Source organism: Callithrix jacchus, chromosome 1 (genome assembly GCF_049354715.1).
Source record: "Callithrix jacchus isolate 240 chromosome 1, calJac240_pri, whole genome shotgun sequence".
Classification (NCBI taxonomy): Eukaryota; Metazoa; Chordata; class Mammalia; order Primates; family Cebidae; genus Callithrix; species Callithrix jacchus.
In genome coordinates this window covers 10,103,967-10,131,243 of record NC_133502.1, presented here as the reverse complement: position 1 = coordinate 10,131,243, position 27,277 = coordinate 10,103,967, and the positions used below count along the sequence as shown (strand labels likewise).

At 41.1% G+C, this 27,277-nt stretch overlaps 1 protein-coding gene across 2 annotated transcripts in view; it reads right to left on the bottom strand.

The window, feature by feature from the left end:
* GPC6 (glypican 6) overlaps positions 1 to 27,277 on the bottom strand; it is a 1,188,890-nt gene that overhangs the window by 23,292 nt on the left and 1,138,321 nt on the right. For both annotated transcript variants that reach the window (XM_035275392.3, XM_002742474.5), the window contains one exon: positions 618 to 754. In XM_035275392.3, the coding sequence (XP_035131283.1) occupies positions 618 to 754 (137 nt within the window). The remainder of the gene's footprint in view (positions 1 to 617; positions 755 to 27,277) is intronic.

The window sequence follows — 27,277 nt, the reverse complement described above, 5'->3', positions numbered from 1 at the left end:
ATCAACTAATTCAGAAATTCCATGTCAAGTCCCCACAGCACTGGTCAGCAGAGCAGAATGATGAAAACAGCTGTCTCTTGTCAGCAGGTTCTGATGGGACTTCCCAAGGTGTGACGCCTATTCTAACCCTTTCTCAGCGTCCCTCAGATATTTTCTGTTACCTTGCCAATGAACACTTCAATTATTTTTCCAACAAGGGTTGGAAAAAAAAACAGTTGAATTTTCATTTCCTCTTTAACTTGTGATTGAAAAAAAGAGCCCTGGAAATTTAGCTATGGATAAAAATAGCTTCAGTAACTTAAAGCCGTTAAGTGAACATAAAAAAGCTCTTTGTGATCACAGGGTATCTGAAACCTGGCATCTGTCACCATTCCTCTGTCCTCATCCAGAGGCAAGGCATTTCAAACAAGGATTCCATGGTTAATGGCACCTTGAGAGAAAGTGCTCCCAGGTGCCCATCAAACCTGTCACTCTCAACAGCTGTTGCTAAGTGATGACTTGTCCTTCCACCCTCTGTTGCTTTTTTGCATAAACAGGTCTGCTGAGTTGTGCCAGGAGCATCTTCCAAGGCTGAGTGTGCTGTGCCCCCATCCATGTGCACATCGAGTCACCCTCACCTGGCTTTGCTGTGCCCGTTCCAGCATTCCTCTTCATTGGACGTGCCCGCTGTCACGCTCTCGTCCTTGCAGATGGTGTAGGGTAATGCCGACCAGACCTTTTTAGAGAGCTTCAATTTCTCTTTTATGTCTGTGACCTGATCAAGAAACCAAGGAAAGCAAGTGAATGTTCTGCTCAGGCTTTTCCCATTTCTACACAAAAATGTATGCAGGCGGAGTTACAGAACCTGTGATGTGACCAGCATGAACTCTGATGGTTTTAAGAGAGAGACATTGCACTGCAGAGTTTATTGCCCGGGAAAGCCTCCTTTCCTCTCCCTCAGTCCTCCTCTAGCTGAGAGTTCTCAGGTAACTGACAACTTTTTGTTTTTCATCTTTTCTGTCCCTCTATCCTTTGAATTAAAAACTTATGAAGCATTGCGCCTGGCTTCGGGTCCCTCTCCTGCTGAGAGTCCCTGTGTGAACACCCCAAGTATAGTCTCTAGAATTCATTTGCTTGCCCATCAGACAAACGTACCAAAACAAACGCACCAAGAGATAAATACTTTTCCCAATGGACTGCTTGTTTCTGCAAAAAATAAATATTGCCGCTAATTCAGCTGCTGGTACTTCTGCTCTAGTGCAGATGATAGGCACTTACAGCACACACATGGGTGGTAAGCAATAAAGCAAACCCTCTTAAAAATCTCTAGAATTGAAAGAGAAGTCATTCTCAATGCGGGCAAGTGTAAAATTCACAGCCCTGTGGACGGATGGCCAGGAAAAGCTTAGTGCCAACATGTGAAGTGTCTTCAGACTGAACACTGAGTTTTTACTTGCAGAAAGGGTAGGGAGAGGAATTTAATGTCATCTGGCTTCATAATGAGCCCTGGGAAAGTCCAGAGATGACTGGAATGCGTCTGCCATGAATTGAATTCTTTTTCTCTCTTTAACGTGCTAAAGTCCTAACCCTTGGCACCTTAGAATGTGACTTTATTTTGAGATGGGGTCATTACAGAGTAAAGTGAAGTCGTTTGGGTGAGCCCACACTCAATATGACATGTCTGTACAACAAGGGGAAATATGAGCAGAGAGACACGCACAGAGGGAAGATAATATACAGAGATGCAGGAAGAAGATGCCCATTTACGAGCCAAGGAGAGAGGCTTAGAACGGATCCCTTCCTCCCAGACCTCAGAAGGAAACAACGCTGCTGACACCTCAGACTTCCAGTTTCAGACTTCCAGCCCCCAGACTTGGAGACAGTAAATGTCTGTTGTTTAAAGCAACTCAGTATGTGGTACTTTGTTATGACAGCCTTAGCAAACTAATATAGATGGAAAAAAAAAAAAAAGTTGAGTCACCATATGATGGGGAATGGGATATTTACAGCATCTCAAAGCACCTGATAACACAGATTACTTATTAATTACAAAAGGAAAACTGGTAATTTTACAGTGTGGAAAGTTGGCAGGCCACCACCTTCACCAAGTGATCAGGCAAGGGGACAAATTGGTAACATATTCCTCCTGATGTGATGTGTCAAGATGGACACACCACTTAGGCAGCCCCAAATTCATAATCTGAGCCTAATTATGGGGACACATCAGACAAACCAAAACTGAGGGGCATTCTAGAAACCAGCTGCCCTCTACTCATCCAAAGTGTCCATCATAAAAGACAAGAAAGAGCTGAAGAGTTTTTCCAGATGAAGAATAAGAGATGTGAGAGCCAAATGTAGCACAGGATTCTGGACTGAATGCTAGGTCAGAAGGATAATTGCCAATAAAACATTATTGAAATAGTGGGCAAAATTTGTATGCTGCCTCTCTATTAGGTAATAGTATTATGTCAGTGTTAAATTTCCTGAATTTAAAATCATACTGTGGTCATGCAGGAGAATACCGTATTCTTTGGAGATACACACTGGAGGATTTAAAATGAAAGGGGTAAAATTTCCACAAGTTGCTCTGTAACAGCTGAGTAATAATCAAGAATAACAATAATTACACAGATGTATAAAGAAAAAGAGAAAAGGTAAATTGGCAACTTTTTAATAGCTGGCAAATCTAGATGAAGAGTATAAAAGTTTTCCAAAAAAATGCAATTTTCAGTAAGTTGGAATTTTTTCAAAATAAAAATGTGAAAAACAATTTCTCACATTTTATTTGGTATGCATAATGTCCACTTTGGTGTCCCCAGCCTCCACCAAAGGTGTCCCCTCTGTAGACCACTCATTCTCACTCTTTTCAAAACAAACCTCAGAGAAAGAAATACATATTAGACATTTATATCTGGTTCAGAAAATGACCACCACCTTCAGGACTGAAATACTGTCAGGTTTATTCTGTCCCATAATAAAACAAACTAAGAATGAGCATTCTCTTTCTGCTGATTTTGTACTAAAATCCTACCTCCAGGTTATGGGAATCTAAACCAGATACACAGATTTTGCAACTCAGAGGAAGAACAAAATTGCATGGTGTCCCACAAGTGTCTCCCTTCCAATATGTGCAGAATGTAATTGTGGATGCTGCTCTACTCATTCTTTGAATTGTTCTCAAACATTGTTTCCTTCAGGATGTATTCTTGGGTCCCCAAGTTAGATTTAGATTCAACTTTCTGCACTGCACAGGGTCCTCTTGATGATTCTAAGTACTGATCACTCCAAACTCTAATAATTGGCTTATTTTTCTGATTCTCTTTTAGACAACATGCTTATTGTTGGCAGAAATGGGGTTGTAATTTATCTTTATCCACAGTGTCCAGTATGGGCCAAGTGACTAACCATCCAAATTTGTCACAACTTTGGGGATTCCAGGATGATGAATTTTCAGCCTTAAAATGGGAATGTCCCAGGTAAACCAGGATGAGTTGGTCACACAGATCTCAGCACACAATAGGTGCTCAATAAATATTGGTTGAGATAATGGGTTGAATAGTCCCATTCTGTTACAAGGTCATAGGCTGTATGGTTAATATGAATTAGCTGGGGTCACAATAATGTGTGTTCACCCTCCCAAAAGGGGTGGGAGGAAGCTGTGGGGTTGTATTTGGCTAAGTGAGGAGCCCATCACAATGATGGGGACATAGGTTTTCTCTCATTGGTCACGCCAGCACATTTATAATCAGAGTATGTTCCCTCTGGCATTTCAGTAGCTGTGTGTTTTCATTGTGCAATTGAAGGAGATAACATCAAAGGAGCAGTGAGAAATGTAAATGCTGTTTTAACATTCTGCACAGAAGCATTGGCCAATTCACCTGCAGAAGGTGACGGTGAGGCAGACGGCTGAAAAAACGGACACTATTAACCACTGGAAAAGAACATGCCTTGGATTCTAAACGAAACTGAATGATTGCAGTTTATTTTTCCATATCACAAAAGCCTTTCAATTTGCACATCATTTAGAAATATTTTTCTCATTTTATTTATTTATTTTTCTGAATAATATATGTAAATGCTCTGCTGTAGCTCCAGGGCCTGAGGTTTTTGTTTGTTAGTTTGTTTGTTTTGTTTTTTCCTAGAAACTTTTTTTTTTCCTGGAAACTTAAATGCACACAACTGTGAATGAAGCTTATGTTAACGATCACTCTCAGTACAAATATATTAGTGACGATGACAGTGAGCCTTAATTCATTAATAACACGCCGGATGGAAACAAAGACTTGGGATAAAATACAAAATGTCTAACAATTTCCTTTCTCTGATTCCTGAATGAGCTTTTCTAGGACAAACGAACTCTCACCAATACTTGCGAATGGTGTTCACCATTGCTCCAATATTGTATTAGTGATGTTGTAGTATTAGTGACACTGTTCCTATTTCAGTATTATTTTCTGTCATCTACGCTATTGATAGATACTGGAAGTGTATGTCTCAGGAATCTGATCCAAACATATACTGTTGCAGTTCACAGGGAAAATATGAGCCCTCTTTTAGGGTTTATCTGGAGTTGATTCTGTTTTCTGATAATCGCAACTCCTGGTATCAGTAGAGACAAACACTCTTAGTTTAAGACCTGTCAAAAGGCCCATGAATACTTGACTCTATTAGGAAGAGAGGGCACCCTTCTCATATCTGCCATTACAGCACTGTAAAATTAGGCAAAAGAGGGAGGAAGTTGACAAGGTGGATGATTGCTAAAAACAAAGAGACTAGCAAAACCAGTGAGCAGAAAGAAACATCCAAGTACTCTTGAGTCTTGCTTTGTCTCCATACTGGAGTGCAGTGGCACGATCTCGGCTCACTGCAGTCTCTCCTTCCTGGGTTCAAGCAATTCTGCCTGAGCCTCCCAAGCAGCTGGGATTATAAGTGTGCGCCACCACGCCCAGCTAATTTTTGTGTTTTTAGTAGAAACAGTGTTTCGTCACGTTGCCCAGGATGGTCTCAATCTCCTGACCCCATGATCCACCCTCCTTGGTTTCCCAAAGTGCTGGGATTACAGGTGTGAACCACCACACTCAGCCCCAAGTACTCTTAAATGACAAGTTTTCCTAAGAAGTAATCTTGCTCCGAATATTTCACCTGAATCCCATCAAGTTTCTGACTTAAAAAATCAGTTTACAGGAAATACTGGCAGTAGAGGAGAAAAATAAGTAACATCATAAATCATCAGATATATCCAGTGATGAGATATTGTATAAGACTACTGGCCTTAATGCTTCAAAAAGAGGGCAATTGAAAGAAGAAATCAAGAAAGTAAGCCAGCCAGCAAGCAAAAAAGAAACAAAGAGAAAGAAAGAAATAACTAAAGAAAGAAAGAAAAAGAGAGAAGGAAAGAAAAAGGAAGGAAGGAAGGAAGGAAGGAAGGAAGGAAGGAAGGAAGAAAGGAAGGAAGGAAGGAAGGAAGGAAGGAAGGAAGGACTCAACGTACAGAGGAAGGAAGGAAGGAAGGAAGGAAGGAAGGAAGGAAGGAAGGAAGGACTGAACGTACAGAGGAAGGAAGGAAGGAAGGAAGGAAGGAAGGACTGAATGTACAGAGGAAGGAAGGAAGGAAGGAAGGAAGGAAGGAAGGAAGGAAGGAAGGAAGGAAGGACTGAACGTACAGAGGAAGGAAGGAAGGAAGGAAGGAAGGAAGGAAGGAAGGAAGGAAGGACTGAACGTACAGAGGAAGGAAGGAAGCAAGGGAGGGAAACTGAATTCTGGATTTGGGCATAGGAACTGAGGGACCCAGCTGTAAGTAAGAGGTTTCATAATTTTGAATGTAGAATAAATAGCAGTTGATATTATTGAATTACTGCTAATTTTCCTAAGTGTGATGATGATGTGGTTGTATAGGAGACTGTCCTTACTTTTAAGAGATTCATGCTGAGATACTTAGGAATAATATGTTACTGTATCTTTTACTGACTTGAAAATAGCAGAATAGTCAACCATTATTGAATCTGTATGAGGGCCATATGGATGTTCATTTTATTATTTTTCCCTACCATTTCGGTATTGAAAAAGTCAAAACCAATGAAAAGTTCAGAAAGAGGTAAGACTGTTGTCAGGGCACTTGGCTTTTAAGAGCCTTCCTGGATTCAGCATAGGGCGGTCAGTGATTCAGAGAAATGGGGATTAACTGTGAGCTTTCATTGAGCTGAAGCACTCACGCACATTTGATCTTCACTACTCTGAGGGTGCTGAAATATTATCATTATGCCCTTTGTACAGCTGGGAAACAGGCCTTAGAGAGGCTAAAAAACTTGCCACACATCTAGTAAATGGTGGAGATGAGATTCAAATTCAAATGCAGACTCTGGAATCATGACTCCTAACCACTAGGCTTACTATGGCCATAGTTGATAACCTTGGTTTTCAACGTATGTGTGTTGGGCTGCTAGCAGGAAGGTGTGTGCATCTCTGGGGTGTACAAGAGATTCAATGTGATTCAGGATTAGAATTCCCATTTCTGTTTTTAAGTACAAAAATATGAAAGGAATTAACGTTTTATTTAATATTTAATCTACAGATTGATATTTCAATCAGTCCATATAGGGATGGCCATTTCTCAATTACCCCAGGGACAGAGTAAGACTTTCATAGTGGGGAGGGACAATATGATACCTCCACCACCATTAACTTGCTGGTGGTGTATTGATCCAGCATATGTACTGGATGAAGCATTTATGGATTAGATTAATGTGTTTTAACTAACTCATTCAATGGAGTGGAAGCTTAAATAGCTTTTAAAAAGAAATTTTGGATGTCTTTCATTTCAAACAAAGCCACCACAAGTAAATAACGCAATGGCAGGCATAACGTTCCTCTTACTCTTGATCCATCTGTGACACTACAAAAGAGAAATCAAAAAGTCTATCTTTTTCTCATTTTTCAAAAGTTTTTGTTTTTATGTAAGTTTCATGAGGTCAAGAATGTGTTAATTCAGTAGTGCTTATGTTACAATTTATGGCATTCTGGTTGTGTATCATCTGGAATTTTTTGCTGATAGAGGTGCAAGACTAAAAATATTTGCAGATCACCAGTATATAGCACAGGAACTCATGTAGTATATTTTAAATCAGTGGCTTAGCGAGTAAAAATTCAATAACATTCAATGAAATCAGTTTAACGAGACAGGAAAATGTAGTACAGTTTAGAAAAAGTTTCAAAACATTGGTTACATAAGAAAAAAGGCTTTCGTGGCTAGTATCCCTTCATTAAACACTTCTAATGTGCCTTTTATAAGATAGGTTTTATAGTAGACTCTGGGAATGCAAAATACAACTTGTACACAGTTGCTATCCTTGAAGGGTTTGTAGCACTTTCTAGTGGGGGTAACAGACACAGAGCAAACATTATAGTCCCAGCTAAGCAAAGGGCTATGGGAGCACTGATACGCATTTGTCTGGAAATTCCCTTTGTGGGAACACCACCATATTCCTTCTCGAGCAAATAAGGCTTTGCTGCTATTTGTTCTTTTGTGGCTGCCGAACTCTTGTCATGGGAAAGATTAGAAGCAGAATCATTAATGATTTTCATCCGGGGATCAAAACACAAAATAATGCATCACATCCTCCCAAGTTTTCACCTCCAAGAACGGGATGATTTTGTCCATGTAAAAGCCATGGCTTTTGGCCACCATCTGATCTTCAGCTACTCATTTGCTAAAGAACAGCTGTACTTTCTTGGCTCCCAGGGAATAGCTGCTCCACAGCCAGAGACTCAGTAAACAGAGCTTTGTGTGTACCGGTGCTTAATAAATATTTGTCAAATGAATAAATACACGAACAGCATTGCTGATGATCTGCTAAGGAAAGTAAGATTTTAAAAATGATTGATTACCTGTCAGCACTGCTTTCCAAATGGTACTTTAGAGAGTAAAGGAGGCATGGGCAAATCCATTCACGCATTTTGTGGGGGGGAACCAACCTCATTTTCCTTGACTTGATTACCCCAGAGCAAGAGAGATCTCAGATGATGCCCCCAATTCTCTAATTAGGATTCCAGTCTCCTGTTGTCTTAAATGTCATTCCAGTTGTAATTTACACAGGTAAGATGGACACCTGGGAGACCTCAAAAACAATCTTGGCTTAAGGAAAAGGCATGAGAATTTAACTAAAAATGGAATAAATCCCATCTGAAATGGTCTTTGCAATCCTCATAAGCACATTCCACCCACCACCTTCCCTTTACTTTTCTAAGCAGGTGACCTGTTGAATTCTGAGTTGTGTTTTTGTGAACTCCATTATTGCTTTTGTATCTCATGTGAATTCTCTGATAAGACACATCTGACTTTCTTCTTCAAGAGACATGGCCCCTCACTGTCTATCCACCCACGGGAGGCCCCAAGTCCATCTACCCTGGACCCTTTATTTCCTCTGGATCTTACCTGAGCAGCCATGGTGAGAAGGCCCCACTTGCTCTCTTCCCTCAATTATCCCTGGACCCAAATCCATCTCACTGGCTACCTGTTGTGGGCACTTGGACCAACACCCTATTTGTTCCTGACTTCAGAAAGATTCCAGTGTGCCTATTTTATCACTAAGAAAACATAATGTGTCTGGATTTCAACAATATATACCATATCTTTAGAAAAATATGATAAATATTTAAAGGGATACACACTAAATAATAAATATCAAAGGAAAAAACCCAATGTGAATTTTTATAGGCTGGAGGTCATTTGTTAGCTTTGGAAAACAATCTGTTTAAAGAAATGAAGGTAGGCTGGTTTTTGCTCATGGACAAGGCCATTTTACTTGGTCAAGTTAAGTGAAATTCACCATACAAAAAACAGTTTTTGCAACCTGAGAGTTTACTATAATCCAGTTTTGGAGACAGTGATCTCATCCAGCTTTACTCTAGAGGAGAATGGTCTTCGATTCACTGTGTGAGCCCGCATCAGAATTCAAGTCACATACTCTACAGTAATCAAACAAGGTCTGTGGATGTCCCTGTTCCCAGCTTCTCTCGCTCCCTCGGAAACACATGCACTCTGGAGGAGAGTATTTCAAGTTCCTAAGTCTCAGACGGAATCCTATTTTATTCTGACGTGGCCAAACATCTATAAACACAATCTCCCTCCCTCATATTCTTAGAGGAAAGAATCCATATCTTCTGATAATGGCTTTTAGCACTGTCTTCACTGGAACATCAGTTTTCCATCTATTCTAAGTTTGTGAAACTCTTTGGTGTCATTTTTCATGTCTCAGATTGGCCCTTGTATAATGTAATGCTTCGGTAGGTTTTGTAATGCTTGGTGGAGAAACTGCTTGTACTAATAACATGTTTTCTTTTAGGAAACTTCTAACTCAGTCTTGGGCATGAGCGCAGGGTACTGTTGACGGCAGTTTGTCAATGAACCTAAAGTCGACTTTGACCACGCCCAGCACTTTATGGAGTCCTCAAGACTATTCAACCTGAAACCACTCCAACATTCTTGTATCTATCACATGTTCCAGGGAGTCCAATGATAACTTCTAGTCTGTTTCCACATGACGTATATTCCCACTGGTGGTATGGTACTTCTTCTTTTTTTGAGACGGAGTCTGGAACCTTTCCAGGCTGGAGTGCAGTGGTGCGATCTCAGCTCTCGGCAACCTCCACCTCCCATGTTCAAGTGATTCTCCTGACTCAGCCTCCCAAGTAGCTAGGACTAGTTACGCGCCACCACGCCCAGCTAATTTTTGTATTTTTAGTAGAGACAGGGTTTCACCATATTGACCAGGATGGTCTCAGTCTCTTGACCTTGTGATCCACCCACTTTGGCCTCCCAAAGTGCTAAGATTACAGGCTTGAGCCACGGCTCCCGGCCGGTGCTTTAGACATTACTCCTAAGGTGACAAACACATGTTTTGTAGGAAAGACTAAGAAGGAAATAAATAAAAATTTTAAAACGTAGGAAGTGAATCTTTGAAAGTTTGAAAACAATGCTTAGTTTTGTTGTGTTTCATGGGGAATTGGGAACGGGTTAAAAACTCAGTGTGAGTAATCCTTTCTGGGTTAGGCTGGGAGTGTCTTGGTGAGGTGCTCACACCGCATTAAGAGCATGCATGGCCCTGAAAACACAGATGCTTTTCAGGCAAAATGCTGGTCCTTAAATTGGGATAAATGTGGGAGACACCAGACATATCTTCCTCCTGCTGCTCAGGTTGGATTTTTGCAGCAGATTTTAAGAAAACAACAACAAACTTTCAAATCTTTGTGTTTGTAGCTAATGTCATGATTGTGCCTCATTCCCTATGGTATTACATTTTAGGCATGTAAGTGCAGTAGGCATCTCAACGTCCTTGACAGATGACACAGTCTGACATTGAACTGATAGCTATTGAATTCAACAGTGAAAAGAAAAGCACAAGAAGTCATTTGTTCTTCGGGAATCAAAGTATTTCTTTGCACCAAGGTACCTAAAATGTGGCACTATTTACTCTTCAAGACTGAGAAATAGCAGTGATTTCAAGGAGTAGTTTTGTTGTTGAATCATGGAATTTAGAGGCTTAGCAGAGCTCTCATAGTCCAACACTTCTAGAGCATTCTTGACAGACTCATCTAGACTGTATTTAAATGTTTCTAATGACAGATATCAATGAAAGAGGATGTGGGATTTGCTGCTTGACCTAAGCCAACTCATCTCCCCTCGCTAGGCAGTTCTGGGTCTTTATGGACAGGGCTTGAGCACACAGTATAAACACATTCTTATTCTTCCTCCTCACTTGGCATTGAGACTGAGCCCTCAACTTTTCTTTCTTACCTGGCTTTGTTCCTTTGCAAGCTCTAACTGGTTTCAAATTCTGAGAATGGATTCTATTTTTCTCTGCCTGTCCCCTGGTAAATGCTCCTTTTGATTCATTTCTGACCATAGGTCTGTCCCATGTGCTCTCTCACTCTTTGTTTTGGAAAACAGCTCTGTCCTCCTTGGTGGCTAACTTTGGCCCCTATCATTTCTCAGGCATTATGTTTGCTGTATAGAGGCAGGCATCCCCAAGGAACTTGCCATGATTTAGAGCATGAATTGCGACAAGTGCTGATTCTAAATTGGGTCATTAGATATGCAGTTTTCATAAAGCTGGATCGGAAGATCTCAGGTGTGCTTTGAAAAGAAGAGAATGAATTCAGTATTTCCAGCAGTTACATAAGGCATATTGAAGCATTTTGGATATCTTATTTTAAACCTGATCTCTGCTCCTACCATCATCTATTCCATCATCATTATGGAATGAAACCTTTTGGAAGTTCGTTGTGGTTTGAAAGGCAGATTTCCTCCACATTTCCTCAATTTTCTGATATAGCTAACACGATCACACTAGTGGCATAGGATTGACCCCTTTGTGTAGGACTAACCTGGAAATTAGCACTGATTTGGAAAACTGCCACAGAGCACTCCAATACCTAACAATCACAATTTTGCCAATGCAAAAAAAAGTTTAATGTTCTGAACACTTAGTTTTGCTGAAAACTTCAGATTCGTTGCCAACTCTTACTTCAAATGTACAGCCCTTTCATAAGGTCTTTGATGATACCTAGAAAACCCGTACAGAATTTTCATCTCTATTTCTACCTGTGATTGGCATAACGCAGTGATTCAGTTAAGCTCACAGCTACCTGAAGTTACTTGGAAAATATTGAAATTTCATCTTCAGGGAATGAAATCCAGGACAAGTAAGTCTGCTAATTAAAAAAGGGGGAGGAGGCTTAGCAAAGCATTTCACTTCAGGTTTAGGCATCCCTGAATGTTTTAGAATCCATTATTTAATTCCAATTGTTTGGGGGTTTTATTCTTCCACAGCAAAGCTGAGAAATAGATGTGTATTCTGGTCTCTTTCTCTGAAGCCTACAGATATTTGGAAGTTACCAGGAAACAAGAAACACCTTTTGCTCACCCAAGAGTGGTGTCATCGAGCATGATATCTTACTTATCTTAAGTAAGATATTGCAAACATGATTCCGTCCAACAGCGAGAGTACCCACAAAGATGTACACACATTGGAAAAGTAATTTAGATGCAGCATAGGAAAATATGCAGCAAGTGGTGGGTGGAAATCAGATTTATCTAAATTCTAAAGCTATTTAGGGTAGAGATGGGTTGCCATAAATCTTTTATGGAATAGGCAACCAAAAGCATATAAATGTCTTTTGGGCATGTGTGATTTGATTCATACTTAACTACGTAGACTTGCATTGTGTGGTGCATAATAAATGCTACTTTTACATTTCTTGTGTTATATTTATGATATAATGCAATGATCTGCCTTTTTCCTTCTTGGGTTTAACTCGGAACTGGTTTGAGTTCAATTACCAAAGATTTTGGCCGAAGGGAATTCTAGGAACAGTAGGATGAAATACTAATAAATATCTCTAAGAAGGTAAACCACAGCACCCAAGGCTGTCTATGAACTCTTACTCAAACACTGGAGAGAGAAGAGTATGATTTGGTTGAAAGTCTTTCTATGGGTTTCAACATGACTGCCTTTTTTCTATAGCTCCTCCCTTCACACCCAGAGTCACTTAGGACCCCCCCAGAATATGTACTCGCAGAGATCCTTTTTTTTTTTTTTTTGAGATGGAGTTTCGCTCTTGTTGCCCAGGCTGGAATGCAATGGCTTGATCTCAGCTCACTGCAACCTCCGCCTCCTGGGTTCAAGCCAGTCTCCTGCCTCAGCCTCCTAAGTAGCTGGGATTGCAGGCATGCACCATCATGCCTGGCTAATTTTGTATTTTAGTAGAGATGGGGTTTCTCCATGTTGGTCAGGCTGGTCTCAAACTCCCATCCTCAGGTGATCCGTCCGCCTTGGCCCCCCTAAGTGCTGGGATTACAGGCGTGAACCACCGCACCTGGCCCCTTTGGTTTTACCTACCATAAAGATTTGCCCATTCCTCGTGGTTGTGGGCCTTCCCTCCCAGCCGGCAGGTGACACAGGGGAAGGGCCTCTGTCCTTCGTGATCACCAGGCCCTAGCAGATGTGGTGCTCCCACTCCTAGCACAATGCCTGGTTTTGGTTGTACTCATAGACAGCAAATGAACAATGGGCAGAGTGGCAGAAGGGCAAGTTCAAATCCTGGGTCTTCAAGTGAAATTGTAAATGAAATATCAATTCTACATGCCCTTCCTTGCAAAATAAATGTATTGCCACAGGGAGGGGCATCTTCCTTATAAGCTTCCCTATTTTATAGATAATCAGTTCCTTAGGGTCTGTTTATAAATAGCCACTCCAACTACATACCTCCATCCCCACCCACCCACACACATGCAGGTACACACATTTGTTTCGTATCTACAATGTACTGGGACTTTTTAAGGTCCTGGGTATACAGTGACTTAAAGAACATGGTCCTGCCTTCAATTAACCACCCAGTGGAGGAAAGATACAGACACATAAATGAGCGTTAAAAACGGCTCACGTGTTTAAGGGTGTGAGAAGTATAACTGATATTTTACAATAAAGTAGAAAGTGGGAACTTTAGTTCATACATTGCTAGGGCACTTGGAACTAGAAGTACTTATTGAGTATGAATGTCACCATGGGGACATATGGCATTGGGGACTTAGCTGCATTATGTCTTGCAAATCAAGTTCTTACCCCTGTGAGGCAAATTACCTGTTCCTGAGAGCCATCTGGTTACCTTAAAGATCCAATTTACCCCATGGGGCACCAACCAGGGAGTGCCATTTACTCCTCTTATGATTAGACCCAAGTGACATAATTTTGCTTGACTTTCACCTTTACATCATAAGCATCTAATAACCTAAACGGGTCCTCTTAGTCTCTACAAGCTGCAGAGGTGTCACGTTAGCTCCAGTGGAAGAGAAAACAACTTGTAAAATGGCAAAATGGCCATCCTGTTCAAAGAAGCAATGAGAGTCTAAAGGCAGCAATAGCTAATAGAAATATAACGTGAGCCACAAATGAGCTATGTGTGTAATTTTAAATTTTCTAGTTGTCACATTTAAAAACAAGTAGGTCGAAGCAATTTCAAGGTTGTGTTTTATTTAACACAACATATCCAAAATTTTGTTTCAATATATAGTGAACACGAAACATTGAAATGAGATATTGTATATTATTAATTCTTTTTTTGGTACTGAGTCTTTAAGCCTAGCTTGTATTTTATACTTACAGTCCATCTCAATTCATTCCACTGGACATCTCCAGTGCTGGATAGTCACACGTGGCTGGTGCCTGCCGCATTAGATGGCACAGGTCTCAAAATGTCGTGTGGGTTTTTCCCTTTGAGCACATCTCAGTTCTGTCTACAGCACATCCCTCATTGTCAGTAGCCACGTGGGCTGGTGGCTACCATATTGAGAACATGGTCTAAGGTCCTTCCTAAGCACGTCAGGAGAGGGGGCCAGTTGCAACTGAGAGAGGTTAAGCGTGGTTCTGAGGCTAGGGGCTGCTGTTTGAATGAGCTAAAGGCGGCCTATTCGCTTAACATTAGAGTGTCTAGTATCTTCTGAACTTGTTGAGTAGGTTGCATTTCAAATCAACGGAACTCATTTTTATCCTTTTTCTCTGACCCCAGTCTCCTGCCCCTACTCCGTACTGCCAGTCAATTGTCCAAAGTACAGCAGGAAAGACCCGAATCAAAGTTAGGTTACAGGAGAAGTCCGTTTGAATCCAGCCTATGTCTAGAATTGGTTCAGTTTATATAAATGGGAACGTGCTCCATTCAGCTTTGTGACGTTCCTCACAATTTTGCCTATGGACAGATTTTTTTGGCTTGCATTTATTTATTTTTACTGAAGTTTAATAATCATCTAGAAAAGCACACAAATTATATATCAGTTTGATGAATTTCTCCCAAGACACTCAATGTAATAAGATACCAGATATGTGGTGGTTTTAATAAAGGAAAATATTTTTAAAAGTTTTTGTTGAATCTAATGAGAACACATGGACAGAGGAGAATGTCACATCAGGGCCCATCAAGGGGTGGGGGGCAAGGGGAAGGAGAGCATTAGGACAAATACCTAATGCATGTGGGGCTTTACACCTAGATAAAGGGCTAATAGGTACAGCAAACCACCATGGCACGTGTATACCTAATAACAAATCTGCATGTCCTGCACATGTATTCCAGATTTAAAAAAAAGTTTTTGTTGAATCTAATTCTTTTCACAGGATTTCATTCTCTTGAAAATTAATTGTATCAAGTCATGAATATGCAAGGATTAAAGGCTACCAAAGAGCAGAGTTTATTATTGATTTACTGTAACTTGAGATTATACATTGCATCTAGGCTCTGAGCATGTGCCTACACTTTAAAGACAAAAGGCTATCAAAAAGTTGATACAATGGCTTGCCTACAGCAGCCTGCCATCACCCTCTTTTCCTTCAAGGTGGTCCAGCCTCAGCTGTAGGCATTTAGAGGCCACCTTCACTAGTACCACCAGATGGCAGTGTTGTCCAATCTTTGCCCGCCTTTCACCCCCTTCCCAGTCTTATCCCAGAGAATAAAATTGTAGATTGTTCCACCGCATATAAAACTGACAACCCTGTTATTTTAAACTTGAAACTGACAGGCTGTTATTTTAATGAGGTCTACCAGAGCCAAGGTTAACCAAAGCTTTATTTCCCTACAAAATGTTAAGGCCACAGTTCTAAAAGGGGGGCTGTGAAATTTTATGTTATGGATACTTTCTCTGACTGTACAAGTTTAAAGAAATTTTTTGACAAGTAAAGCTACATGATGAATATAGACATATGTTTATGTATAATAGCCAAATTCTGCATTACAATTGCTTCAAATTTCTCCTGATAGGTCCTTTTACTCTAAGTTAGATTCCCCCTGACACAAAATTTTGTATCCATTTCAGTATATTTTGAAGCAAAAGTATATATTCTTAGCACTTCGACTCTCCAACTTAATGAGTCAAAGGAAAATTTAAAGCTTATTTCAATCTCATTAATATTCCAAAATGAAATCAAGTGTAGTATTTAATTATTTATTTCTATGAAATAAGCTTAGATCCAGAACAGTAAAACTTAGAAAGGATTTTTAATAATAGGTACTTCTACAATAGGTGATGGTTAATGGCATTATAATTTATTTCCTTTCCCTTGAAATGTCTTTTTATGTTGCTCAAGGAAGGATTTAAAGTCAGTTACTAACTGTGCCAATATTATTAGAAACTACCTTTTCACAAGTGATTTTGCTAACATTTTTTGCACCCTTTAATCTATTCCAAACAATAATTTTAAACATCTAACTAATCTTCCTGTCTGAATTTATGAAGTAGATCTTGCTAATACTCAAACCATTTCTACATTGACTAAATTCACTTAGAATGATTATTGTCGCTATTGACCGTACTCACTGGCCAAAGGCTTGGCCACAAAAGGACCTTATAAACTCAGGAGGAGCCTGGATTTCCAAAAGTGGGTATTGAATAAATGCCTTTCATGTTCAGTTATTATTCATTAGTGGCAATGTCAGTTCACTTCAAAAACCATCTAATGCAAACCTACTGTCTATAAAGAACTGTGCCCGGCAGACAAAGTTAGAAACAGTCCCTGTCTTCAGGATCAGCTAGGTAATTTGTAGAGCTCTGAGCAAAGTTAAAATTCAGGGATCCCTTTTTAAATATTATTAAGAATTGCAACATGGCAACCATAGAGAGTTGGGTAATTTCTTTTTTCTTTTTTGAGATGGAGTCTTGCTTTGTTACCAGGCTAGAGTGCAGTAGCATGATCTCAGCTCACTGCACCCTCCGACACCTGGGTACAAGTGATTCTCCTGCTTCAGCCTCCCAAGTAACTGGGATTACATGCACCACCAAACCCAGCTAATTTTTGTATTTTTAGTAGAGACAGGGTTTTACCATGTTGGTCCAGATGGTCTTGATCTCCTGACCTCGTGATTCGCCTGCCTCGGCCTCCCAAAGTGCTGGGATTACAGGCGTAAGCCACTGCGCCCGGCTGAGCATCAGATAACTATGCCTTGTGCAACTATGCAGGTAGGATGCCATGAGGCTTGTCTTCAAGAAGCTATGATCTGGTTGGGTTTTCCTGACATGTATAACAAGGAGTGAGACAGATGCTGATGATAATTATGATAACAAAAGTGATGGCTACCATAGCTATTAGATGCTCAGCAACAAAACCCACAACTGCCTCCAATTTGTAAAAAATGTTGAAAGGTAGTTATTGATGTCTCAACTTTACAGGTGCAATAACTGAGAATTGCATTTCTATGGTGACATTCTTGTTGAGTGAGATGCCATCAAATCCTCACTAAGCGGCTGGCCCCATGTTAAACCCATCACTCGTATCTCATTGTTTAATCGTCACAAGCTCACATGAACAGTGAAGACACGGAGACAGTGAAGAGTGAAATCACTTGGCCTTGATCACATAGTTCCAGGAGCAGGGACTGGTTTTGAACCTTGGCAGTGGGGCCCCAGAGCCCGCAGTCTCAAATTAACCCTTACAACAGAACTGGTGAGGTGGAAAGTGTTCATGCATTCGAAAAGCCCTGTGCCTATTGGTAGGTCTCATGCATTTCAAAAAAGATGGAAAAGATATTTGTGGGGAGGGGCACAGAACTCTGGAAATCTTTGTACTCTTCCCTGAATTACCAGTCCATGCTAATTTCCTAGATGTTCTCCAACACCATTGTGATTCTAGCAGCTCTACAAACAATTTCCTAATTCTTGGCCTTTTTCTAACACCGCTATCGTTTGAGTAGCCTTTCCTAATTTTCTAGGCCATTCTAACAATGCCTATGGCCAGAGCCCTCTAAGCAAATGCAAGACTACACATTTTTCAGGCTAACATTTTAAATCAGCCCATTTTCCTTTAGGAGGCCCAAAGACAGATGAGTCAAATGCTATTTGCCCAATTATGCTTCTGGTTATGCATAACAGTGGGTTATACTGTCTCTGGATCAACCAATCAATCAATCATCTATCATCGATCAGTCATCTATCATCTGTCTTAACTATCAGTGGAAATAAATTTCAGGTGGTGCTAAGAACATTCTAGATGCACAATACCATAAAAATATGCCATTTCTCCAATAGGCAAGTGTGAAAAAATGAAAGTCCTAAAAACTACTCCTGGCTTTGAAATGGAAAAAGAGTTCCCCTTTTGGATTTTTTATTCATAAAACACCAAACACTGACTCCTCCCCTGGGTTTCCATGACAAAGGGAGAGTTTTCCCGTAGGGCTACATATGTAGGCTGGAAAGCCAGCCCTACATATTTAATGATCTGTATCTAACAACATCGCATTAGAAATCCTCTCCTTGAGACTATTTCTCTTATGAAATGAAACGTTGTAAAGAAAACAAAATTTTCACCACCTTGCCATAGGAACCCATGGGGACTTGAAAGAGCTTTGCATTTTCCTATTATATTGTACTTGGGAATAAGGTTGAGAAGCCAGACAGTAAATCTGATTCAACCAAATCCAAAGCACTTGGAGGAATCACCTTTTCATTGCGGGTAAGTGTAAAAACAGTTCCGGAAGCACACCGGAATCTTAAAGATCAAACACCAGGGGCTTTCTGTTAATAGATTTGGTAGCTCAGCAGTGGTACTTAGAGAATAGCCTTTATCTCTTCAAAAACTCCTTTTACATTCAGAGCAAAAGGAGCTCTGAATGTAAATAATTAGAATGATCTGTGTCAAGTTAGCCTCAATATTAGGTTGCTTTTCTATTTCTTCTCTGAAGAGTGTTATGTTACATTCCTGATGCATTGGAAAGTCGTAGTATAATTACCACGCTGGCAGAAAAGGCTGCACTGTGAGTCTTTCTGAACAGGGATGGAACCCTAACCTGTCAATTTTTCCCCTTGATTAATAAATATAAAATTCACTGATTTGATTTTTTGTATTTGCCTCATTAGAAGCTACTTCTGAATTTTTATACTATACCATGGTGATGCATAAATCACAAATTCTGACATGCTTTATTCTCTTCATTTTTTTTTAGTATAATTAAAGGAAAGTTTAGCAGCCTTTTGAAAATAGATTTCATTTCTTATTTTTTGACATTATTTCCTATGTGGAAAACTGACCTTCTTTTTCAAGCCAAATCAACATTTAAAAAAGGCCTAGTGCATTTTCAATTTGCTTCTTTTGTCCTCAAAAATGTAGGAGGGGTTTTCAAAGGTTTTTCCAAAGATAATTCAAAGTGGGGTGTTATTTATGCAAGTGCCTAAATGAGATTTGCTACCAAATTCCCCTTCTCCATTATTTATATGGTCGAGAGGAAAGGCTGAACTTCAGAGGAGCGAGAACTTACGTCCAGAACTTGCTTTGACTATTATTGGTCTGAAAAGGTGACCCCACAACCAGAAGAGACACTTAGAAATCTCCTCTCCTTTGCTTGACATTTTAAAAACAGTTTTTCCTGAAAATAGAGCCATTTGAACACACTTTCCCAAAACATGATTAAAAAGAGGATTTCAGGAAAACATGCTGAGTACCCTGGGAAATCATAGAAACTCTGTAGTCATCTTTACAAGGATAAGAACTTTTCCTGATCAAAATGGTTAAGGCATAATGGCCCTGGGGTCACTAGGCCAAGGCGTTCACTCAACGTGCTGTCAGTACAGACACAGGTACTAGACCTGCAGCCCGGAGATCACACCTTTAGCTAGTATCCCCCAACTCATCCTGATACATGGGAAATTTGAACACTCAGACCAATGGGGTTAGAGTGGACATGGCATCTCTCCAGGGCATGCTCAATCCTGTGACTTTATTTTCTTTCCCTGAAAGATCTTTTACTTTTCAGATTTAGTCTAGCTTTTTATATCCATCTTTTCACTTCTTCTAAGCCAATAGGTCAGGTTCTTATGATCGATGAATCTAATGGCAGTAATTTAAAGAAATCTATCTTCTTTTCTTTACTTAATTTTTTGAACATATGTAGTACTGCTGCCATAACTTAATTCGTGGTCCTTCCTCCTCCCTTCCCTCCCCCTCCCCTTCCCTTCCGTTCCCGGGTTCAAGCATTCTCCCGTCTCAGTGTCCTGAGTAGCTGGATCTACAAGTGCCTGCCACCATGCTCAGCTAATTTTTGTATTTTTAGTAGAGAAGGGGTTTCACCATATTGGTCAGGCTGGTCTCGAACTCCTGACCTCAAGGTGATCCACCCTCCTTGGCCTCCCAAAGTGCCATGGTACTTTCTCGTAAAGATCAATGGCAATGGCTGTATTACTGTGTGTGTTCATGCATTCAGTCAACAAACATTCATTAAGAGTCTTCTCTGTGCAAGATACTGCATTAGGCATTGGGGCTACAAAGATGAAAAGGACACAGTTTCTACCTTCAAGGAGCTTTCTCTTCTGGGTAGATATAGACAAAAAACAGACAGTAGTAGAACATGATGTCAACATCGACAAGAATTGAGTTGAGAAGGATAGAAGCTGAATGTAGAGCGGGTTTTTTCAAGAGCAGAAACCAGTGATCCAAAGTTGATTAAATTGAGATCAAATGGGGAAAGTTAAGGGCACTTAAAGCACAGTGAAGGGGAGAGGGCATAATGGGTTAAATCAGGACCAGTGAAAATAGACACATGGTGGTGGTACCTTAGGGCTGGGATCACTTAATGAGAAAACCAATCAATTTCTAGGGAGGATACAAGGAGTGGGGGAGGTATTCTCAAGGCCTGGTACCATCAGTTGGCCAAGAGTGACGCAGAAGCCTTTAGTCAGAGTACTAGCTAAAGTCCTCTAACTCAAGGCAGCCTGTGTGTCCACGCTGTATCTTATAGATGATGCATGCAGCTTCTGATGGGTAAGCATTACCTGCAGAGCATCAGATGGTCCAGAGTTACAGAGCAGGGGTCCTGGGTCTGCCAAATAGTGGCTCTATGGAGAGGCTCCCACAGGGGTCTCTCTGAGCTGATCTTGAAGAATGAGCTGGGGTTGGGGCTCCCAATCAGATGTAGGCCACGTTCGAAGGCTCATGTGGACCAAGCCCACTGAGGCTTTGGAAAGCAGTTAGTTTGGTGCAACTGAAAGGTAAAGTGCATGTGATGGAGAGGCAGGAGTCGGGGCCAGAGAAGTGGGCCAGTAGATCCTACAGGGTTTTATGACCTACTGTGAGCAGTTCAGTCTTTTTCTGGAGAATAACTGAAGGGTGCTACAATAGCCCAGGTGGGCTCCAGAAGGATACACAGGTATGGTGTGGGGAAAGCCAGGTGGGGTGGGCAATGGTCCGGATTGATGACAGAGGGCAGAAGGGTGGTGCCTTGTTCACATCTAGCATGGATTCTTAACTGGTAACTCCATGACACATTTTCCATTTTAAGTGCATTATTTTGTTTTTACCTTTTCTTTTCTTTTCTTTCTTTTTTTTTTTTTTTGAGACAGGGTCTCACTCTGTTGTCCAGGCTACAGTCCAGGGGTACAATCACAGCTCATTGCAGCTTGGAACTCCTAGGCTCAAATAACCCTCCTGCCTCAACCTTCCAAGTAGCTTGGATTACAGATGCATGCCACCATGCCCAGCTACACTTTTGATTTTAATTTTACTCTACTTCTTACAGTCCCCTGTTTCCCTCTCCATGTGTGTTCTGCCAGCTCAAGCCTTTGTTCGTGCTACTTCTGAGAAGTAACCTTCTCCACCAGGAGTGATCAGTCTGTTCTCTCAGCCTATCCACAGCTCCTTCATCCTTTCAGGCAGATCAAACAGATAAAGTAAATTGAGAAGTGGGCTGAGTTTGTTCATTCATTCATCAAACATCTACTCTTTTCCAGGCACTCTCCTAAGTACCACGGATAAAATAGTGAACAAAAGAAGGCAAAAACCCCTCCTTCATGGAGCCTATACTTGCATTACAGGATTCGGGTAACAAATGAGATAAAGCAGTAATATATATGGCCTTGTGGAAGACAGTGTGGTGGGTGAGTCCTCAAAGACCTAGAACCAGAAATACTATTTGACCCAGCAATCCCGTTATTGGGTATACACCGAAAGGAATATAAATCATTCTGCTGTAAAGATACACGCATGCATATATTATTTATAGTATTATTGACAACAGCAAAGACATGGAATCAACCCAAATGCCCATCAAAGATACACCGGACAAAGAAAATGTGTTACATACACACCATGGAATACTACACAGCCACAAAAAAGGAACAAGATCATTTCCTTTGCAGGGACATGGATGGAGCTGGAAGCCATTATCCTCAGCAAACTAGCACAGGAACAGAAAACCAAACATGACATGGACACAAGGAGGGGAACAACACACACTGGGGCCTCTCAGGAGAGGGAGGGAGGGCATTAGGATAAATAGCTAATGCATGCTAGGCTTAATACCTAGGTGATTTGATAGGTGCAGCAAACCACTATGGCACACGTTTACCTATGTAACAAACCTGCACGTCCTGCACATGTATTCTGAAACTTTAAATTAAATTAAATTAAAAAGAATTACATAATAAAAGTATATATGGCATGTGCTAAAGTGAAAACTAAAGTGGAGGAGGGGATTGGAAGCATGTGTGGAGGTGGATGCTCGTGGAAGGCCTCGCTGAGAAGGTAGCTGTTGATAATGTAGGGAAGCAATTTCTGTTCTTTTCATAGACACATTTAGATTGATATTAATAGCACATAATTTCATCATTTCATTTCCTCATTCATTTTCACAAGAGATAGTCTCTCACCTTTCTCTTGAAATATGATTCCTTCATGGACTATTTTTGCATTTTTACACTTTCAGTACTATGTGCATGGTGATTATTTTTCTCTTCCCAAAGAAAGCAACAGTGCATGCATAAAAAGAAAAGGTAACTAGCCAGGCTTAGTGGCTCATGCCTGTAATCCCAGCACTTTGGGAGGCCAAGGTGGGCAGATCACCTGAGGTCAGGAGTTCGAGACCAGCCTGGCCAACATGGAGATACCCCACATCTACTGGGCGTGGTGACTTAGCTACTCCAGAGGCTGAGGCAGGAGAATTGCTTGAACCCGGGAGACGGAGGTTGCGGTGAGCTGCAATTGTGCCATTGTACTCCAGCCTGGGCAACAAGAGCTGGAGTACAAGAGCAAAAGTCCCTGTCAAAAAAAGAAAAGAGAAGGATAAAAGGTAACTGACACTTGGCCTTCACTGGGGAGACAGCTGAGATGGTGGACCAGGGTGCACACCTGGAGGACAGTGGCCAAAGTAAGAGAAGAGCCACTGTGCAGCCTGGGCACCATGTCACTGGGTCACAGGAGCCAGGAGAGGGAGTCTTTATTTCACAATAGAAATGTATGGGTTTGGATCATGGAATTCTCCTGATTTTTAAATTCTCTCTTCACCTCCATCCTTGTCTTCCTCATGATCGTGATCATCATTATCGCCGTCGTCCCTGCCACCATCATCATCAGAGCACGGGCTGAATGAGAAACATCTGCATAGATAGATTAACACTGATGGGTGACAGTGTAACCCTGCCTTGCAGCTTAGTTTAAGAGCAGTCTCAGGTCTGAAGCCTTCCCAGATACTGCCAATTCACCTCCTGTCTGCATTCTTTTCATTTTGCACTCTTGTGCTTATTTATCCATTCATTCAGCATTTGCCTGGAGCTTACTAAATAGCAGGGACTGTGCTAAGGGCATGCTCATAATGAAAACACACCTTCCGGAACTGTTGGTTGAATTCTTTGGCTATTTTTAATGCTATGCATAGGACTGGAAAGTGTTGGAGCTGGAAGGCACTCCTGAGAGTGAAATTTATTTTGATCATCCTATCACACAAATGAGCACTTTATTTTATCAGTATCTCAGGCATTTGGTTTGTTTCTTGTTTCATTTGGATGTAGATTATCTCCATAAAACATCTTCATGCCCCTAGGAAAGAATGGCATCTTGTTCTTTTTGTGTGTTTTTTGACAGTGAGCTGCATGTTGAACACATGATACACACTCAATAGATATTCTTTCAGTTGACTGCTGGATTATGGAGAGAGCCCCATAATTTTCAGAAATAATCTTACATAAAGACTCATGTGGAGTCCATCAGAACTTATTCATTCCTTGTAGAGCAGAGGTTTGACTAGATGAGCATGTGGGAAAAGAACAGGCTTTTGAATATGTTATTCTGTGCAAGATGTCTCTGAAGCTAAGCATCTGTAAGAGAAGGTGTTCATTGTTGCAAAGAACCATGATGTGCTTTTATCAAGCACATGTAGCTATGGGTGTCAATTCATTGTGCAAATTATCATATGACCACAGTGTTTGCACAATTAAAAAGGAAAGAAAGCATACTTTATGCTATTCTGGATTTGCACTTGGAGGTGACTTTTTTTTTTTTTGCTTTAGAATCACTGGATTCGTGGCAGGAGTGGATAAAGGTCTGAGTACTATTTTTTGGAAGAGTTAGCAAGCTGACATCTTGGTTATCCCTCTCTCTCCACAACTTCTTAATTCTTGAAGCAAGAATGGCAGAGTCAAAGCTTTAGTTCCATAATTTAATAAATGCTAATTAACAGCCCAAGAAATTTAATTAGCTTTGTCAGGTGACTGGATGAAATTTTCTGCATTGAAGCTTTCCGGAATTTTAATTTTCAGTAAGTGTGATCGCTATTCCAATTTGAAGGGGTAAGTGTTATTTTACTGAATCTGAAATGGTGCCATTTAAAGAGGAATGTATATATATATATACATATAAAATATGCTCCTCGCACATGCCTTTTACTGTTTTTTTTTTTTTTTCTCAAGAAAGTGTTAATTAGCAGAGCGGCCTCTTTACACTGAACAAACAGACTTTCTGCTGACCTACATCCAGATTGTTTTATTTTATTTTCTCTCCCAAATCCCCAAATGAGGTGCAGCATCTCATTTTCATGAGGAACCTGGGAGGAGAGAGGATAAAGAAATCTCATGTCACTTCAGACACTCATGATTTGTTTAAACATTAAATTCCAAAAAAAAAAAATAGGTTTTGGATTAAATGATGAAATGGGTTTCCAGGCAGTAAATGCAAAGCTGACCTCATTTTTGCTTATCGGTGGTCCTAAACCTCGATGCCATGCATGTTGTGTTCCCACTGTTGGGTGGTTCAGCAGAAGAAGGTCACACTCTGTGATGGAAGGTGACCCACAGAAGCAAACTCATGTCTCCCTCCTTTTCCTTCCTTGTAAATCATATCTATTTCTTTTTCTCTCCTTAGCACAGAGGGAGGAAGGGAATCCCTCCCTGCACGCATGTTACCGTCAGTTTTCTCTCTTGGCACACTGCGGAGACCACTGCTACTCTTCATGAGCTGTAAAGTGACTTTAGACCAAGAGAAAAACACTTGTGTTTTCCTTAGCTAAGGGATGATGCAGTTCTCCAGATACTAAGCAGATTCCACCAGTTCCCCGAGAACCTCTGTTAGCCACTTCTCTAGACATTTTTACATGCAGGTGAATGCCCAGTAGCTCAGCCACCTTGAAGACTGTGCCACCATGGAAGAATGAAGACATAATTCTGGTCTATCTTGGGTTTGTGGGCTAGGTCAGTTGGGTCTTAGAATGAAACTGGCAGCAGAAGTCAACTTGGGCAATAGCTGAGGATAGTTCAATCAGGTACTTGATAGACAGGTGACAGCAGGGTGTAGGAAAGCCATAAAGAATAGTGCAGAACCCAAGGTTAGTAACATGGGGCAAAGTTACCATCCCAACGCCTAAAGGACTGAAGTATGGGGGAGGGAAGGAGCTATGGACAAGCCAGCGGAGGGAAATTGTGACATTCTGTTGAGCTCAGCTAGACTGTAGCAACCTCACAGTGAGGAAGCTCCGAGAATGAATGCTGGGGTCTCGCTCTCCTCTAGGAGCTCCTGTGCCTCCCAGTGGTCAAGGTTAACTGGAATCAGAAGACATGGGAGCCCAGGGATGCAGTTCACATCCTCAGCCTTGCAGCAATGGGCAGGCTGGAGAAGACAGGAGGGTGGACCAGCAGAGGCACAGAGAAGACATGCAGCCCCATGAAGCTGTAGCATTTGGGGTCAAGGGAGGTGAGCCTGGGAGCCTGGAAGAGAACCCAGTTCCACTCTCACCAGCCTGTTCCCACACTGCCTTCCTCCTGCGCTGACTTGAGTCTAGCTCCACCAGCCTCACGCAGACCTAAGACCTGGTTGGCCTCAGCTCACACCATTCTTTCTGTGCCTCACTGCTTTATACACGAGGCGAGCCCATACTTCTTTCCAGGAGCTTCCGGAACACAGAGAGGAGTGGGTAGCACGTGTGAAAAAGCATTTCCAGAGCCCAAACTACCAAAGCAGGACTCTGATTTCCTGCCTCTTTGTACTGTTTTCTTTTTTCATATTTTCTTCTCTCTCCTCTCCTTGCCCTTTGTTCTCTATTTCTAAGCCTTCCTGATTGGTGTGGTTTAATTACCAGTCTGCCCTTGCCTCCTTGAAGTCATCTGGAATGTCTCTGAGACATCCACTGCTGACTCAAACCCATAAGGGAAATTCAGGAGTATATGCTCCGAGGATCTGATTCCCTTAAGTAACAGCCGCCTTCTGTTTCATGTCTAGTTAATTTGTTTAAATCCAAGACAGAAGGAGTTAGGGTGGGGGGGTTAAGGTCATAGAAGAAAGATCAGATGCATGACATCGCCACAGATTTGCATTCCTCTGGAGCTGTGGGTAATTAGCAGATCTTCCTATCAAGGCAAAGGAGGATTACTGCTCAGCTTCGTTTATGAGAATAAGGAAGCAGGCTTCTTGGAGGAGGATGTGGTTGTGTGAATCTGAGGCACAATCGCAAACCCCGATGTGTTTTCTTATCTCTGGAGGCTTCCATTATTCAAGTCCTTTCCTATTGCTTTGTTTTTCCACAAAAGGCCCTGGTGCACTAGAAAACCAGTCTATTTCAGAATCAGCATGGTGTAGGGGCAGCTTTATAAATCACAACCTCATGGGGACTTGCTCTAGGTGTATTTTGCTTTCAGAAATTCTCATTAGGCAGGAGAGTGTAGAGGGATCACCACAGTTCTCTGTCCCCAGGTGGTGTTTTTTGTAAGCTTGGGGAAAAATTGCCACCTACATATACTTTTTCTCATGACTTTTTATTTTTACCGGGTTCCTTTTCCTTAGTTTCTTTTGGCTTTGGCTGGATGCTGCTAACCTTTTTATTTAGGAACCTTTTCAGTATTGCTTTCAAGGCTCAGGAAGTTCAGTATAGCCGAGACTTAATTCCCCCAGGTCTTGGGTATTTTCTTACACACTCATTTAAAATCTTCCCCTTCCCCTATCCAGCAATTAATTTTTAAAAATCAAAGTCTATGAACTTCAGAGATTCAGGGCAGGGTCAGTCCTGGCCAACCTGA